The sequence below is a fragment of the Lissotriton vulgaris genome, chromosome 7 (genome assembly GCF_964263255.1).
Source record: "Lissotriton vulgaris chromosome 7, aLisVul1.2, whole genome shotgun sequence".
NCBI classification, from domain to species: Eukaryota; Metazoa; Chordata; class Amphibia; order Caudata; family Salamandridae; genus Lissotriton; species Lissotriton vulgaris.
The window spans coordinates 687019350-687034865 of NC_141695.1; the positions used below are offsets into that span (position 1 = coordinate 687019350).

General features: G+C 39.6%; 1 protein-coding gene across 1 annotated transcript; it reads right to left on the reverse strand.

Annotated features, from left to right (window-relative positions):
* Positions 1–3063: 3063 nt before the first annotated feature.
* Positions 3064–7849, reverse strand: LOC147702254 (sterile alpha motif domain-containing protein 9-like). The gene is given in 2 exon segments (XM_086928768.1): positions 3064–7542; positions 7544–7849. Coding segments are annotated over 2 exon segments (4782 nt in total). The 5' UTR covers positions 7847–7849.
* Positions 7850–15516: the final 7667 nt, after the last annotated feature.

A 15516-nucleotide genomic window follows, 5' to 3' on the forward strand; every position in this document is an offset into this window, starting at 1 on the left:
AAGAAGGCCCAAATTCCTTCTTCACCGCGATCTTTTCTCTGACCAGATCCCCAATCTTTGGAATCCAGACAGGTCTTGCTGGGACCGGTGGTTTTTCTTCAGTGGTTGTTGGATTTAGATTTTCGTTACTCAGACTTTTTCTTGTTTCATTTAAGTCCTGTAAAACAGCCAAACGATCTTTGATATCAAAGCCCCTATGGAGGAAATGTTTAAAAGATTTCACTGGTAACAATCACTGGGTACTTAGACATGCTCCTCCTATTGACTGGTAGCCAATAAGGAGCCCTCAAAGTGGATGAGATGCAATCTCTTTTACCGAGACTTCCAATCAGTGTAGCCACATTATTTTGAACTAGCAGCATTGGCTCAGTTACCTTTATAGTGGCTGCAAGACAGATGCTGCTCCCATAGTGCAAATGTGAATAAATTAGGGGATTGACCACCAGGAAAGAGATATGGCTCTATCAAAGCATGATCCGCCTAGGCACCTCCAGGTAGTAGTAGCAATGCACAAATGTTAAGCCATGCATGTTTCTAAGGTCAAAGATTGGTTCTCTTTAAACGCATCTTTGTAGCTTAACATGATATTGAACTCAGTCTAAATGTAAAGGCCAGTACTCTGTAGTAGTGAGCACGGCCTTAGTTTAACTGGCAATCAGGCTTGAAAAGTTGTCCGGTATACGTCATCTGAATAGGGATAGACATGCATGAAGCAAGGAAGTCTCTCTGTGGCGGTCTCTCTGTGGCTGGACACCCTCTCCATATTGTTTTGTAAAATAAATACGAGCTGTGTTTCATCAGGAGAGAGCTAAGCATGGATTCTCATGTAAATATTAATAAGAATAGTAGATAAGTGAGATCTGAGAGGCACCCCTGCAAATATGTTAGTTCATAGATCTAAGTGGAGAGTGGGAATCCATCTAAAATCTACAAGAAAAATTGTTTCCAGCACTTTGTCACTAAAACGGGCTTGGTGAAGTGAAATGATCAGGTGGTTATGGTATATTAGGTTTAAGGAAATCCAATATAGCCTTTGTCCTGGCTCCTCAGCAGTAAATCTTGCATCTCAAGTCATCAATTTCTTTAAAGCCCACCAGCTCATTCTGAAGTGCCAGCTTTTCAAGAGCTTCTTCAGATCGACAAACACCAAACCAGTCTCCAGGCAGCAGTGACACAGGGTTATGAGATCCTCATTAAATATGGGAGCCATCTGGTTCATATATACTTGGTAGAAAAAGATTATAGGGAGAGCTATATGACCAGAACACTGAAATTAGAGGTACTAACACTTTCACAGCGTTTACCCGAAATTCACAGGATTAATGTTAGGAGATGATGAAACTTACTGTCAGACATTGACCATGGCAGGGATATCTTCCTGTTCTGCTTTGGTTCAACATTGTCACAGATTAACTAAGGATGTGCTGAAAAACCTCATGAATGGTAAGTTCAGAAATTATTTTAATAACTTCCCTTTTAAATCTTCAGTCCCTCTAATGTTCAATCCTTCTTTCTCTTCTTTGCTTATTTCACTCTCCTATCACCCTTTTTAATCTTCGTTTCCCCCACATCACTTTGAAATTACCTGAGGGCAGCACAAGTGCAATACAAGCAACCAAAATGTCCTGACATGCTGTTTATTATTATATCTCTTTATTCGGGTTTAGCATTCTTCTGGGAGAGTTAAATGCATGATTCTCATGAAGCCCCATAAAACACACATACCTCGTGCCAGACAGTGTTTGTGTTTTTAGCTACGTGTTCATTGAGAGTGAGATTGGTGTCCATGGTGAATCCAAGTGACTTGGAATTCAGAGAAAGTTGGCGTTTGAAACCATCAAGATTCATGTAAATGAGCCAGGTTTTTTAATGTTCTTGTTTGTTGTTCATGGAAAGTGACAGGGATTCTGTTTGGGTTGGGTTGAGGTTTGGGCAGTGCCTAATTTGAGCTGCTGGTTGCAGGTGGGGCCCACCAGCACTCATTTTTGGTGACCAGCTCTCATTTCCCCTCAGCAGACTTTGACCCAGCACAATAAAGAGAAAAATACAAAGGAGGGAAACTGGAGAAAAAAAAGTAAAAACAACAGTGACATTGATAGAAAGCAGTGAAGGAAAAAGAACCTGCAAGAGTGAGATAAAGAGGCACTAATTGTGGGGTGATATATTAAAGAGGCAGGAGGTGAAATCAGGACTATGAAGGCTTGGTATTTGGCACCCCATCCTTTGATAGTGCCGGCCATGGGCTTCTGAGCAAAGCTTCGGGTCCTGACATATGTTCTTTTACACATTAAGTACTGGCTTCAATTAGGCACTGGACATCCAGATCTCAATGATGTGCAAGCAGTGTTTGAAGCACTGGATGTCAAAAGAGATTTTCGAGTAGAGTTGTGTATCATCAACACATTGGTGAATCTTGATGCTGTTATCTGTGAGTAGAGCACCAAGTGGCTCCATTTATGAGTTGAAGATGACAGGAGACAGTACTGAACCCTGGGGAACTCCACATGTCATAGTCTTTTGGGGCCAGTGAGTGCCCATATGAACAAGCTAGTGTTGGTTGGAAGTGTAGGAGGAGAACAAGTGAAGGACATTATCGGTGAATCTCATTTTAGAATTCAGGGTGTGCATGATGGTGAGATGGTCAAGTGTGTCGAAGGCAGCTGAGATGTCCAACAGTATCAGGAAGCAAGCGTCATTTTCATCTGTGGTTAAGAAGGCATCAACTACGATGTGTAAGGTAATGGTCTTCGTGCTGCAGTTTGATCAGAGACCAGACTGGTGGATGGCTAGCACTGATGATCATGGAGTTGCACATAGACTGCTTTTTCAATGAACTTGCTGATGAATGATAGGTGAGTGATGGGCCAGTAGTTGGCAAGACCATCAGGTTCTAGTGCAGGTTTCCATAATAGGAGTGGCAGGATCTGGTGGCTTTGAGAGCTTCAGGGAAGATGTCTTTAGTAAGGAAGTCATTGACACTGGTTAGAAGGTAAGAGAGCGTGTCTAGAGAGAGCTTTGATAAAGGACAAGGGTAAACTTCTTGTTCACTTTAGGAACATATTTTTACTTTGTAACTTGTATGTCAAATGCAACTAGTCCATTAAATGAAAATCCCAGATAAAATGTTACATTTTCATTTCCATGAGGCACTGAAGCAAAATGCAAAGGGACAATGGGAATAATATTCTTTTGGCAGTGTCCATGAACAAATACTTTTCTATCTTCTGTCCACCCTTTTACTCTTTTTAAAACTTTTGTAACTGTTTCTGCTTTCCATACATCTCCATTTAACCATTTTAATCGCCTTTCAAATAACGGGCCGCTAAGCCACTTTTCAATCTTGCTTTTGTGTACAGCCCTGTTTAACCCATTTCCATTTCCAAGGAAAAAATGTGTATATATTCTTTTTTTTCTTGAGGGAACATTTTTTATTTTTATTTCATACAGACGTTTCAGCGTTTGAAGGGCCGATATCAAAATTGTGTCTTTTTCTGGACTTGCGTCTCTGTCTTCTGCTTCGTCAGGCCAGTAGAGTAATGAAAGCAAATAATGTGCACTTGCTGGAATTGGCATCTTTCTTTTTCTTAAAAAGCTCTTGCTAAGTTCTCTTAGTTTTGGAAATGTTATGAGTTTCGAAGACATGGGTGAAAGACATGCAAGTGTAATATGAGATAATATGTAATTAATAAGATCAGTGTCATCAAGACTGTCTTTTTGTGGATCTCCAGGGTACAGGCTGATGATTTGTTCAAGTTTTTGGACTGATCTGTTGTCTTTTGAATCTGAGAGCATTGAAAGAATCCTAGTGAAATCCCCACCACCAAATTTGTAAATGTTCATGCGTCTGACAAGGGGTGTTAGATAAGCTTGAGATTCAAATCCTATATTCTTTTTCTGTGAAAGGAAGTCTAAACTGAAGAATCTTGCACATACTTTGGATTTCCTGATGAACCATTTTCTTGGATCATGAACTGCATCATCCTCTTTATTGTTTTGTTCTTCATCATCATTTTTATCAGTCTGAAAATAACTAAGATCTTCCGAAATCCATTCGAGGGCGTTATAGATGTTCTGTCGCAATCCCTTCAGACGGCCATGGAGTTTGTGCCATGGCTCTCTTATGTCTTCTGGAATATGATCTTCATTGAGATAATCTATCAAGTCACTAGCTCCACTCTGTTCTTTTAGTCTATGTTCTCTCTCTTTGTTTCTGTTGACTGGCTCTACTGAGGAAAGCAGTTGCAACAGCCTACATCCAACATTAACCTCTCCAAAATAACCACTGTTGTTCATGCAGTCCACCTCTGACTTTGCAGCCTTTTCTGAAGCCCTGAAACATTCCATTGCTTTAAGGGCAATCTCAATGATTTCTGTGGATTCAGCAGCAGTAAGAACCTTCCCCTCTCCTTTTTCTTCTATGGCAGCATGAAACTTTTGTCTGTACACTTGACCTTCTGTGTCTAATATGAATGAATCTCGCGGTAGATGGGATTTGGCAACCTCTGCCCAGTACTGAGCACCTTTAAACTTTCCATTTGTGTAATGTAGTCTGGCAAGCTGCTGAGCAACAAATGGATCTTTCCCCAGGCATTCATAAGCTGCTTGCAACAAAGTAATGGCTGCTTCAAGGTCCTTTTCAGTATCACAAATATGCTCGATAAGTGGAGAGAAAAAGCTGTCAACATTGTCACCTTTACTTTTTCTGTATCGTCAGAGAAATAAATCTCTGATTAGCTTCATAAATTCTTCCCGTCCAAATCGATGATTAAAAAGAACCTTTTCTTGCAGAAGATCCATTGCAATTTGACTCTGATGCCTACTTCCTGAAAGTTGATATAGAATTTGTTTAGCAACAAGGGGGTGTATAATATGAATTGATGAGAGCCAGGTGGTAGTTTCTCGTAATTCAATGAAAATGAGTCTTGCTTGCTCACTTAAACTGTTTTTATAATTATACGTTCTTACTCTGTCTTTCTCATCTGTTGTATATGCACCAATTCCCAAAAAAGCCTCACAGTGTGATAATGAAATGTATGAATTTTGTACATAGGAATTCAGAAGTGCAACATACCGAATCAGACTCGCTACAAGAGAGGAATGATCAATTCCCTGCAATAAGTGTTTTACAAAGTTCTTCACATACTGTTCATTAAATTCTTGGCTCATTAAAACAAAAGTTAAGATAAATTCTGGCTTGCAGTTAAACTGCTGTTCAAGTTGGGTACGCTTACTGGCAAACTGTTGTTTTTCCTCATCTGTTAATTTATGAGTGACTGCAACTGTTTCAAGTGGAGAAGCTCTACAAAGCTTTTCAGGCACATTAGACCTTTTACAGCTCATTATAATAAAACATGGCTTCAAAGGATTAACATTTTTGCATGCCATTGCATCTCCTAGGTCATGACGTAAATCATCTAGATACTCTTCGTCACAGTCTTCAACAAGGAGGAGGACTGGGAGGCAGTGCCTGCTATCTTTTTCTTCATATTCTCTGAATTTAACAGCATGTTCACTTACTGTTGTGAATGAGAATGATGTCTTTACTACTGCACATCTTAACTCCTTTCTGTTTTTCCAGAGAACCCGACGTGCAACAGTACTACCACCACTTCCAGGCTGATGAAATATTTTTATTCTGGCTATTGAAAGCTTAATTTTTCCTCCGTGCAAAACGTCATTTAAAATATCCTGGACCTCTTTGCATGCCTCTCGCTCAATAACATCTTCACATATCTTTTTGTCAGCAAGCCAAAAGTTGTTCCAGCTTACTTTTCCCACTTGATAGAAAGTACTTTCTACTTCATGTACTTTTTCTGGACTCCAGAAGTCAGGTTTTATATTATTGCATTCATCAACACATAATATTTCAAGAGAACATAACTTTTCTTCCTCCACAGCTGTCAGTGGACACAGTCCTTTTGTGATAACTGGCAAATGCTTTGTTAAAACATTTGAAGGCAGCATAGTTTGAATTGTAGCATCTACATGACTAAGTTTCATTCCAACAATACTCATCTCACCTAGTCTCTCAATAGGACAGGAGGCCTGTGCTAAAGATGCCCATTCCTCATAATTTTCTCTAGATTCTGCAATGCAAATGATGTTATCCATTTCTGTGTAAAATTCATGAAAAGTGTCAATTATTGGCTTTTTGACTCGAGATAACAACAGAAATAACACAACAAAAGAACCCTTTGGAAGTATTTCACCACAGATTAGTGAAACTGCTTTCTTTAGATATTTCCTCCTAGTTTTTATCCAAGTGTTTTCATCACAAGGTTTGTCATCTCCAAGATAATCATTTCTCCCATTGCAAAATATCCAGCTAGTTTGGTCAAACAAGAGCATGTGTTTTTTGAATTCACTTACACTTACTCCACCTTCAATAGAGTAGCTTTGGAGGGAATGAAGATTTGTTGCATGGTGTTCTTTGTATTTTTTACAGAAGCCTGCCATATTAGAATTTGCATCAAAATCAAAAACACAGAAAACGTTCATTCGGGTTAAAAAGTTAATATGTTGCAAATCTTCCTTAGTACATTTATTTGTAACAAGTATGTACCACAATGAGTCAGCCATAGACTTCTTGCCATCAGTTAAAAGGATAGTCAATTTTCGGCCCAAAATTTCTGGGTGATCATTGTCAGCAGCATGCTTGGATTTTTCAGCCTTTTCTCGCCTTGAATCCCTTTCATGCATGCCATTGAAAAATGCAAGGTGATCATCAGATTTGATAGGTACAGAATTCGCCCCCACTCTGTTGTAGATAGTTTGCTTGCCATAAGTGAGCTTATTTGAAGCATCAAAAGTAACGAGACGTACTTGAAAAATCTTTCCTTTTACTATGCTAATTAATGGTTCAATATCAACCTCAATAACAAAGCGTTGTTCCTCCATGTCTTTCTCAATCACTTCAATGAATTTAGGAGGGTGAATGCAATGCCTCACAGCTTCCAGTTCTGTGGCAAAACAATTTTCAGTTAAATCCAAAGCATCAACATAATTGCTCCTGTCATTTACTGGAAAACCAATAATTTGTCCATGCTTAAACTCCTTATGTACTATGCTGTCCACTACACCAAAATGCATTGTGCCATTTGTACGAACATTCATACATGCAGAACCAAAACGAAAAATCTCATTTGCAAATTTTGACTTTTTGGTTCTGGTATCAAATTGAGCAGCATTCAAAAATGATTTGTATTCATGGCAAGGGGTAATCATATCTATTATTCCAGTTTCAGGTAGAGCGAGGACTGTATTTTTCACATACTTAAATGTAATGTCATCTTTTCCAAATGGTCGAAATTTGGCAAACGTTAAAGATTTTGTTGCAGTTTTCACTTTTTCATCAACACTGTCATTCACTTGTGATTCTACGTGTTGTTTATTATACTGTTCATCCTTGTTTTGAATATCTGCATGTGATGCTGAAGGAAGGTCAAAACTGTTTTGGATATCTTTGGTTCCACTAGCCTGAGTATCATTGTATTGATATTCAATAGGTTTTAAAACATTCTTTGAAATAGAACTGTCTTTTTTTCTCCCAATTTCTCGTCTGCCTCTCATGAGGTTCAGTTTGAAAAATTTCTGAAGGTACTTTCTGGAAATCTGACTGAGCATTGATTTGCAGATTTTCTAGAAGTTTATTTCTTTCTTCAAAAAGCTGCTTGATTGGTCCTTTTCTCATGCCCATTCTGCTCAGAAAAGATTCATCTACTTTTCTCAGAACACGACCATCAACTTCTTTTTGATGTAACTTCTGTATGTATGCTTGTTTTATTCCAATTGACTGCAACCAAGTACTAACATGACCTTCGTCCCATTGGTCCAGGGGAAGTTTCATGAAATCTAAAAATAAAGAGAAATATACGATTAGCAGTATATCATTACAGGATTTTGTAAATTAAAGACATTTTGAAATTATGTATACATACCCATTTTCTCTTGAAATTACACACTTGTCTAATGCTCAAATTTGTTACCTGAAAAATAAAATGCATTCTTAGTACCTATAAGGCAGTATTTGCATATTCTCTAGATGTTTCAACATTCTCTTTTGGTGAAGTAACATAAATCTTGCAAGTTGAGTTAATTGCCAAAAGTGCTGTGAATTGTAGAGTTTTTGCTGTCAGTGGATGAAAGACTGAGACAATCTTTGACACTGTTTTTCATTTTAAAGTGTTATCTTTTTTTCTCAGCGGAGACAGTATTCACATTGAGATAATTTGCTATGACTGTGCATGTACATACATTCACATGGGAAGCCGGTGTTTCTGTCATTGCTGGACCATTTTGAAATGTAAACAAATATTGGTATGATTATTTAATGTGTTATAGATTGTATTGTAATGTTTGGTATTTACAGTTTACATGGTTTTCCAAATGGAATCATGACTAAACTGCTAAAATACACAAGTGCTGGCAAAGCCAGTAGGTCATTCCTTTGAAAGGCACGAGTTAGTCCTGAGGCAAGATGGCGGCGGCCCCTTAGACCGCTGTGAGACGTTCTCTGGCCAGTGCCTTAAATCTCTGGGCAAGGAGTTCAGATAAAGAATGGATATATCGGATCTATAGGCGTGAATATTGAAGAACCTAAAGAATTTGAAAGAATACTAGGGACAATATGAATACTCCATCACAAGTGTGGCAGCAGATATAATACAGGCATGGAACTTACCCGGCAAGGTCCGCCTTCCTCTACGCGGTGCTCTCGTTCAAGTCTTCACCTGGTGGCCTCAGTTCTCGGCTTTGCGGTGCTAAGACTACTCTCAAGGATTCAAAATAACAAAGACTCTGCCGATAATCAGTATAGAACTGATAAAACAAGGAAGCTACTATCCAGCGTGGCAGAGGAAATCGAGCAGATGGCGCCGAAGAATGCAGCAGCGGTAGCAGCCGCCTCTAAAACCCGAGCAGCCAAACAAGCCCTTCGAGATCAAAAACTGGCAGCGAGACGTGCGGACACTGGCGGCTCCGGATCCGTGACTGATGATGCTGCCGGCCCGGAGACTGCTCAAGTGCTGACATCGCAGAAGCGCATCAAGGCTGTAAAAACACCTGATACACCAGGTCCGGGCCCCTCCGTGGTAGATTTGCTACGGAAAACCCCGGCCGGCTCTACACCTCCGGTAAACGCTCCCTCTCCCTCTGCCCACCACGCAACAAGCGGGACGCTGATTGCAGCGGCTCCCGCACCTCCTGTTGCTCCTACAGGAGCGGACCTGCTGTCTACTCCCCCTGCTCCTCTTGGGATAGCTGACCTGGCTGACCCAGCTGACGGAACAAACGCCTCAACGATTGTTACCACAGGAGCGGCAGAAGACGATCCCGCTGTATTGAAACAGGGCTCGGTTCAGGCTCATGTTCAACTGAATGGCGGACTTTCGGACATACCAGTGGCATCCAATGTAGCTGTACTACCAACAACTGCAACACCAGCATTAAAAATATCGGCAGGAGGGCTTGGATCAGCACAAAGAGATCGGGGACAGATCCTGAAGGAAGGTAGGCCTGCACCGTTACAGCACTTAGCACAGGCTTTGCCTATCCTCCAAAATGCCAAATCTTCTAATACAACACTACCTCTAGCGCAACCCCCTATGAGAATGAATACCCCACATCTCGAACCTACCCCTCCTGGGCCAGTCAATCAGAGTACTAACTCTCTGCAACATATAAGCAGTGCGCAGGCTCTAGAGGGTCCAATATGTGATCTTAAGGAGGGGGGCATAACATCAGACACGGATAAGGAACCATCCGAGTTCTTCTCTATCTCTGAGGGGGCTGCAGACCTTGCAGACCATGTATTGTCTCAAGAATTAGACACAGACTTAGACTCTTGTTCTTACTCTGATTCTGACCACCACACTGGCTCTAATGTGAGCTCACAAGAAAGCGATTTCGAACTAGATCCTGTCATAGGTGAACCCAAAGATAGGAGACATACAGTGCTAAGGAAAAAAAAAAGCCATCATGGTGCTGAGGGTTTGCTCTGGGATTACTCTCCAGCAATGGTCTCTGACTCACAGGCTCCCTTCCCCAATATTCACCTAGCAGATACCTCATTTCATGAGCAGCAAAATGCCACGCTAACATCTGTTATGGACACGGTGCTCCAGGCAATAGCCTCCCATAGAGAGCAGACCTCTAAGGATGGGCGTAGGGCTCAACAAGCGCTACTCAAAGTACAAGGCGTAGTGCGCAAACTCTCTAAATCAGTTACAGCATCTAATGCAAGAATGGTTGACATGGAGGATCGCATAGTCATTAATGAAGCTGAAGCTACTGTTGTTAAAGAGCAAGTAGACGCGCATGATGCAGAACTTAAAGACGTTAGGTGGAAACTGGAGGAAATGGAGAATCGAATGCGACGCAACAACCTTAGAATTCTAGGTATTCCAGAAAAAATTGAGGGCGATAATATACGCGTATTCGTGATTCAGCTTTTCAGGGATACACTCCCAGAACTATCCACCTGGAACTGGGAATTAGAGGTTCAACGCGTCCACAGAACACCATTTACAGTAAGGGCGTCAACCTCGCAGAGTAAATATCCAAGGGCTATCCTAGTTTACTTCGGAAACTTTCTTCTCCGTCAAGCTATCACTGAGAAAGCAAGACCGGATGCCCACCGCTCTAGAGGTGAAATATCATACTTTGTCAGACCCGATTTTTGCCACACTACAGTGGAGCGAAGGTGGCGGCTTCGTCAATTGATCAAGCCCTTTCTGGAGAAAAAAACTCAGGTTTACCTGAATAATCCTGCCACACTCAAAGTCATCTATAAAGGACAGACCAAATTTTTCACCTCAGAAATAAAAGCTAAAGAGTTCCTAAATAGCCTGAACTAAAACTACATCAAACTATGATGCTATGATATTATGATATTGGACCTTGCTGTGTAAGCTAGATAGAAACCTGATGGAATTAAACCAATTCTAACCAATTGATATATGACGATTTAGAAATCTAAGTCGATTTCGAAAATATTTAGCTGTCAGATGTAGTAGTAGCTGCTGCACTATGTATACTGATTTGCCCAGATAAGAGTTCTTAATGCTCAATATATAAGATCATATATATATATAAAGTCCTGGTATCTCTGTATATAATTGTTTCTTATTAGTGTGCTCTTCACTCTTCACACCCTTTTTCTTTAGCCCAATAAGGGATCACGGAAGATATAAGTTTGTTTTTCTCTTCTTTTTTTTGTAGCACTGGCTAGAGATGTCTCTCCATCACAATAGACTCTTGTTAGAGTCTAAATGCCTCATTGGGTGGATTGGGGGAGGGGATGGGTGGGAAGGGAGGGGAGGGGGAGGGTCGGGGGGGAAAAATGCAAAAAAATGAGCAAATTCATCCGAAATGTAATATACATGCAAAGACTTTATTTTGGTCGACACCTATTCCATGGAAAGCAAAATGCCAATATAAAACAAAAGGCTAACTATTATTTATGTGTTCAAGGTATTAAAATCAGGATAGGTTTACATCAAGGTGAATGGGGAGAGTGAGTCTATGTACATGGAATGTGGCAGGCCTTAATGATAGAAGCAAAAGGGCTCAGTTATTTCAATTAACTCGGCAGAATCCTGTGGATATACTTTGCCTCCAAGAAACACACATAGCAGCTGCTGACAGAGATCTAATTAAGTTGCCTGGGTATAATCTCATGGTAGCCACAACCCAATCGTCCAAAACTAGAGGAGTAGCTATTCTAGCTAAACCTGTAATGGGCCCCCCGATTCGCATTATGGCTGATAAAAACGGTAGATGGGCCATAGCTCAGCTAACATGTGGCATTACAATATGTGCAATATATGGTTCAAATATTGATGATCCGACTATTTTTCAAGAACTAGAAATTGAATTGGCCTCTTGGCCAGCTCCATTAATTTTCTGTGGTGATTTTAATATTGATGTAGGAGTGCTCGTTGATAACCGTCTGTCACCAGGATATAAAGGGCGCAAACCAAAGGTTTTTAATGCACTAAGGCAGTTGATGGAAAGCCATGACTTATTTGATATGTGGGATCTGTCAGGTAAAAACATTGATGGGTATACATATTTCTCCCATCCTCACAACAAATATGTCAGAATTGACTATGTGATGTCATCATTAGAGAGTTTGGCTATCATTGACATAACGAAATCCCCTAAAACGATTTCGGACCATAATGCGCTTACTTTTATCTTCGACATGGTCAACTCAGTAAAACCCAAGTCTAATTGGACCTTTGATAGGAAACTCCTGGTCAATCAAGGATATATAGATCATATTAAAAACTGGGCTCAAAGCTTTTTTGACAGTAACCGGTTCAGTGCGTCAAGAATAGTGGTCTGGGACTGTTTTAAAGCCTCATTAAGGGGAGAAACTATTTCATTCGTAGCGAATAAAAGGAAGAATGAGGAAGAGATCAATGCACAACTTATGAAAGAACTTTCTGATCTCGAGACTTATCATGCCACTCAGATAGGCCATGGCGACTCAACTTTAGAAACCACTAAGAAAATACTGATTTTAAAGAATGAAATTAATAATTCCCTAATCCAGAAAGCTGCCGAAATCTATCAGGCAAATAAAACCAAGATATACGAATCAGGAGAAAATGTCGGTAAGCAGCTAGCATTACGAACACGCCAAAAACAATCATATAGCAGTATAAAAATGATTGAATTTGAAGGAAAGGAATATACATCTACGCAAGACATTGTAAAGGTATTCCAAACATATTATCAGAAACTCTATCATAGTGATGTATTATATTCTGATACTGATACCACAACATTTTTGAACAGTTGGCTTCCAGATCAAGACTTAAGTGCTATGATTGATGATAATGCAAAAGCAAACCTAGATAGAGAAATTACGCTAACGGAGGTGGAGATTGCCCTATCTGAACTCTCCAATAATAAAGCGGCAGGCCCTGATAAAATTCCCCTAGAATTATATAAAATATTAGGCAGTCAAATATTACCTTTCTTATTAGATTTGTTTCTCGGAGTACAATATCACTCAATCCCACCTGACTCCTGGAAACAAACGAATATAATAATTTTTCACAAAAAAGGAAAACCATCTCATCTTCCCTCTTCCTATAGGCCGATATCTTTGATAAATTCTGACTCAAAGCTGTATGCCAAAATTCTAGCAAATCGACTGAGTAGGGTCATTAAACATCTCGTTTCACCGTGGCAACATGGCTTTATTCCCGGAAAAGGCACTACAGACCATACCCGGAGAGCCATCACCCTTTTTGATATCATGGGCACCACGGGGGGTGAGATGGCAATGATTCTTCTCGATGCCGAAAAGGCTTTCGATAGAGTATCATGGCAGTTTCTATGGAACATCTTGAAACGAAAGAACTTTGGGAATAACTTTATTAAAGCCATCAAAGCCATATATTCTAATCCCAGGGCAAAAATTTCTATAAGTGGCGCTGAGTCAGAATTTTTTGAGGTACAAAGAGGTACAAGGCAGGGTTGTCCATGCTCCCCGATTTTATTTGCCTTGTATATAGATCCCCTTATACAGAAACTCCTTTTATCACCCTTAATCCAACCAGTTATTTTTGGCTCATATTCCACCAAAGTCATGGCATACGCAGATGACGTGGCCGTCATAACTACCGACCCTGCCAGTGCAATCCGTGAAATTGAATTAGTCACCCAGGCTTTTGGTGCTCACTCAGGATATTCACTAAACAATGATAAAACTATGGTATTAGCTACTGATAATATTCATTATGAGAGTTCCTTTAAAGTTAAAGAGGCTACATATCTAGGTATATGCCTTACTACTGAGGTCGATAAAATTAATTATTTAAATTATACCCCCCTTATTGACAAAATTAAAAAAGATCTTAAAAGAATAGACAACTTACATCTATCTATAATTGGAAGGGCAAACTACATAAAAATGAATATCTTTCCGCGGGTTCTTTACCTTTTTAGAGCAATTCCGTTGCTTGCGGGACCTAACTTCCTTAAAATCATTAACTCTACTATCTCTAAATTTATATGGAGTTATGGCAAGATAAGAAGAGCACTTTGTTGGTTGTCGTTACCACAGGATAGAGGAGGATTAGCTATTCCTAATTTAGAACTATATTTATGGGCAACATTAATACAATCTATGGACCCCCTACTAACTGGTAAAAAAATTACGTCTATGCCCCCAGACTCATATATTCCATCGATCTATGAGCTTAGCCTTGGTGATAAATGTAAGGGCTTATTTCTAAGGCAGGTAGATTCTATGTATTACAGAAAAATTAAATTGAAGACAGTTGTAGATGCCTGGGTCGTGTGGAAAGCTATCTCTAAATACCTATCTATTCCCACCTTCTCAAAATATACCCCTCTCTGGCATAGTAAGATTATCTCTCCATCTCTTAATGATACCACCTCACAGAGATGGGAGCGTTTAGGCATCAACACAGTTGGTGACTTCTTAGGACATAATGCCCCCATCTCTTTTGAATCTTTCCAAGAAAAATACTCCATTCCTACGAATGATTTTCTCAAATATTTTCCAATTTTGCTGAGCATTCGTAACGCTATACCAACAAGAACAACATTAGATAACTTGCCCCTTCTTGAATCTATAGGCAAAAAAACTACAAGAATAGGGGCTCTATATCAAATGCTGATGGATAAAACTCCTGATGATCTAGAACGAACTGAACAATCCTGGGCTGTAAAACTAGCAAACCCCAATGTAGATATTGATCTCTCTATTGCTCTCTCCTCAAAATATTTTATAGCTTCTAATTTGAAAGCACAATATTACAGAGTTATTTATAATTTATACTACACACCGGCAAAATTATTTACTTGGGGCCTTCGGGCTGATGATAATTGCCCAAGATGCAAACAACCACAGGCTAACCTTATACACATGTTTTCAGAATGCTCGGAACTTACAAAGTTAAAAACCATGATACTTGAGTTTTGGGTCCAGATATTTGGACATCAGTTTAGAGATTCATTAACTCTATATATATTTGGTCATGATGATTCTCTGGGTCACAATAGCGAGGAACGAGCGGTTATGTTTCTGGGATATGCTGTTTTTCGTATTATTCTGGCAGCTCGATGGAAAGATCCGGAACCCCCAACTTTTCAAATGTGGCTAAGTCGATTTGTTTCAATCTATAAACAGGAAATTGCAATATATGCTTCTAGAGGTAGAAAAGCTAGAGTAGTCGGAGCACAGATTTGGGACCCCATTGCTAGATGGTACACCAATGAGAGGGGCTAGTCAGATTCTATCAGCGGTTAACTAATTTGATATGTTTTTCTGTTTACCCTGTTCTTCTCCCTTGCATATAGCTATTTTGTTAGGGATGTTTTATATGCTTTCTGCTTTATGTATACCATTTTAAGTTATGACATGAATTAATATTATTTTCTTTCTTTTTAGTATCTGTTTATGTTTGTGAACTTGTATCTGGTTTGAATTTGCTTAATAAAAATAAAAAAAAGAAATAAAAAAAAAATGAAAGGCAC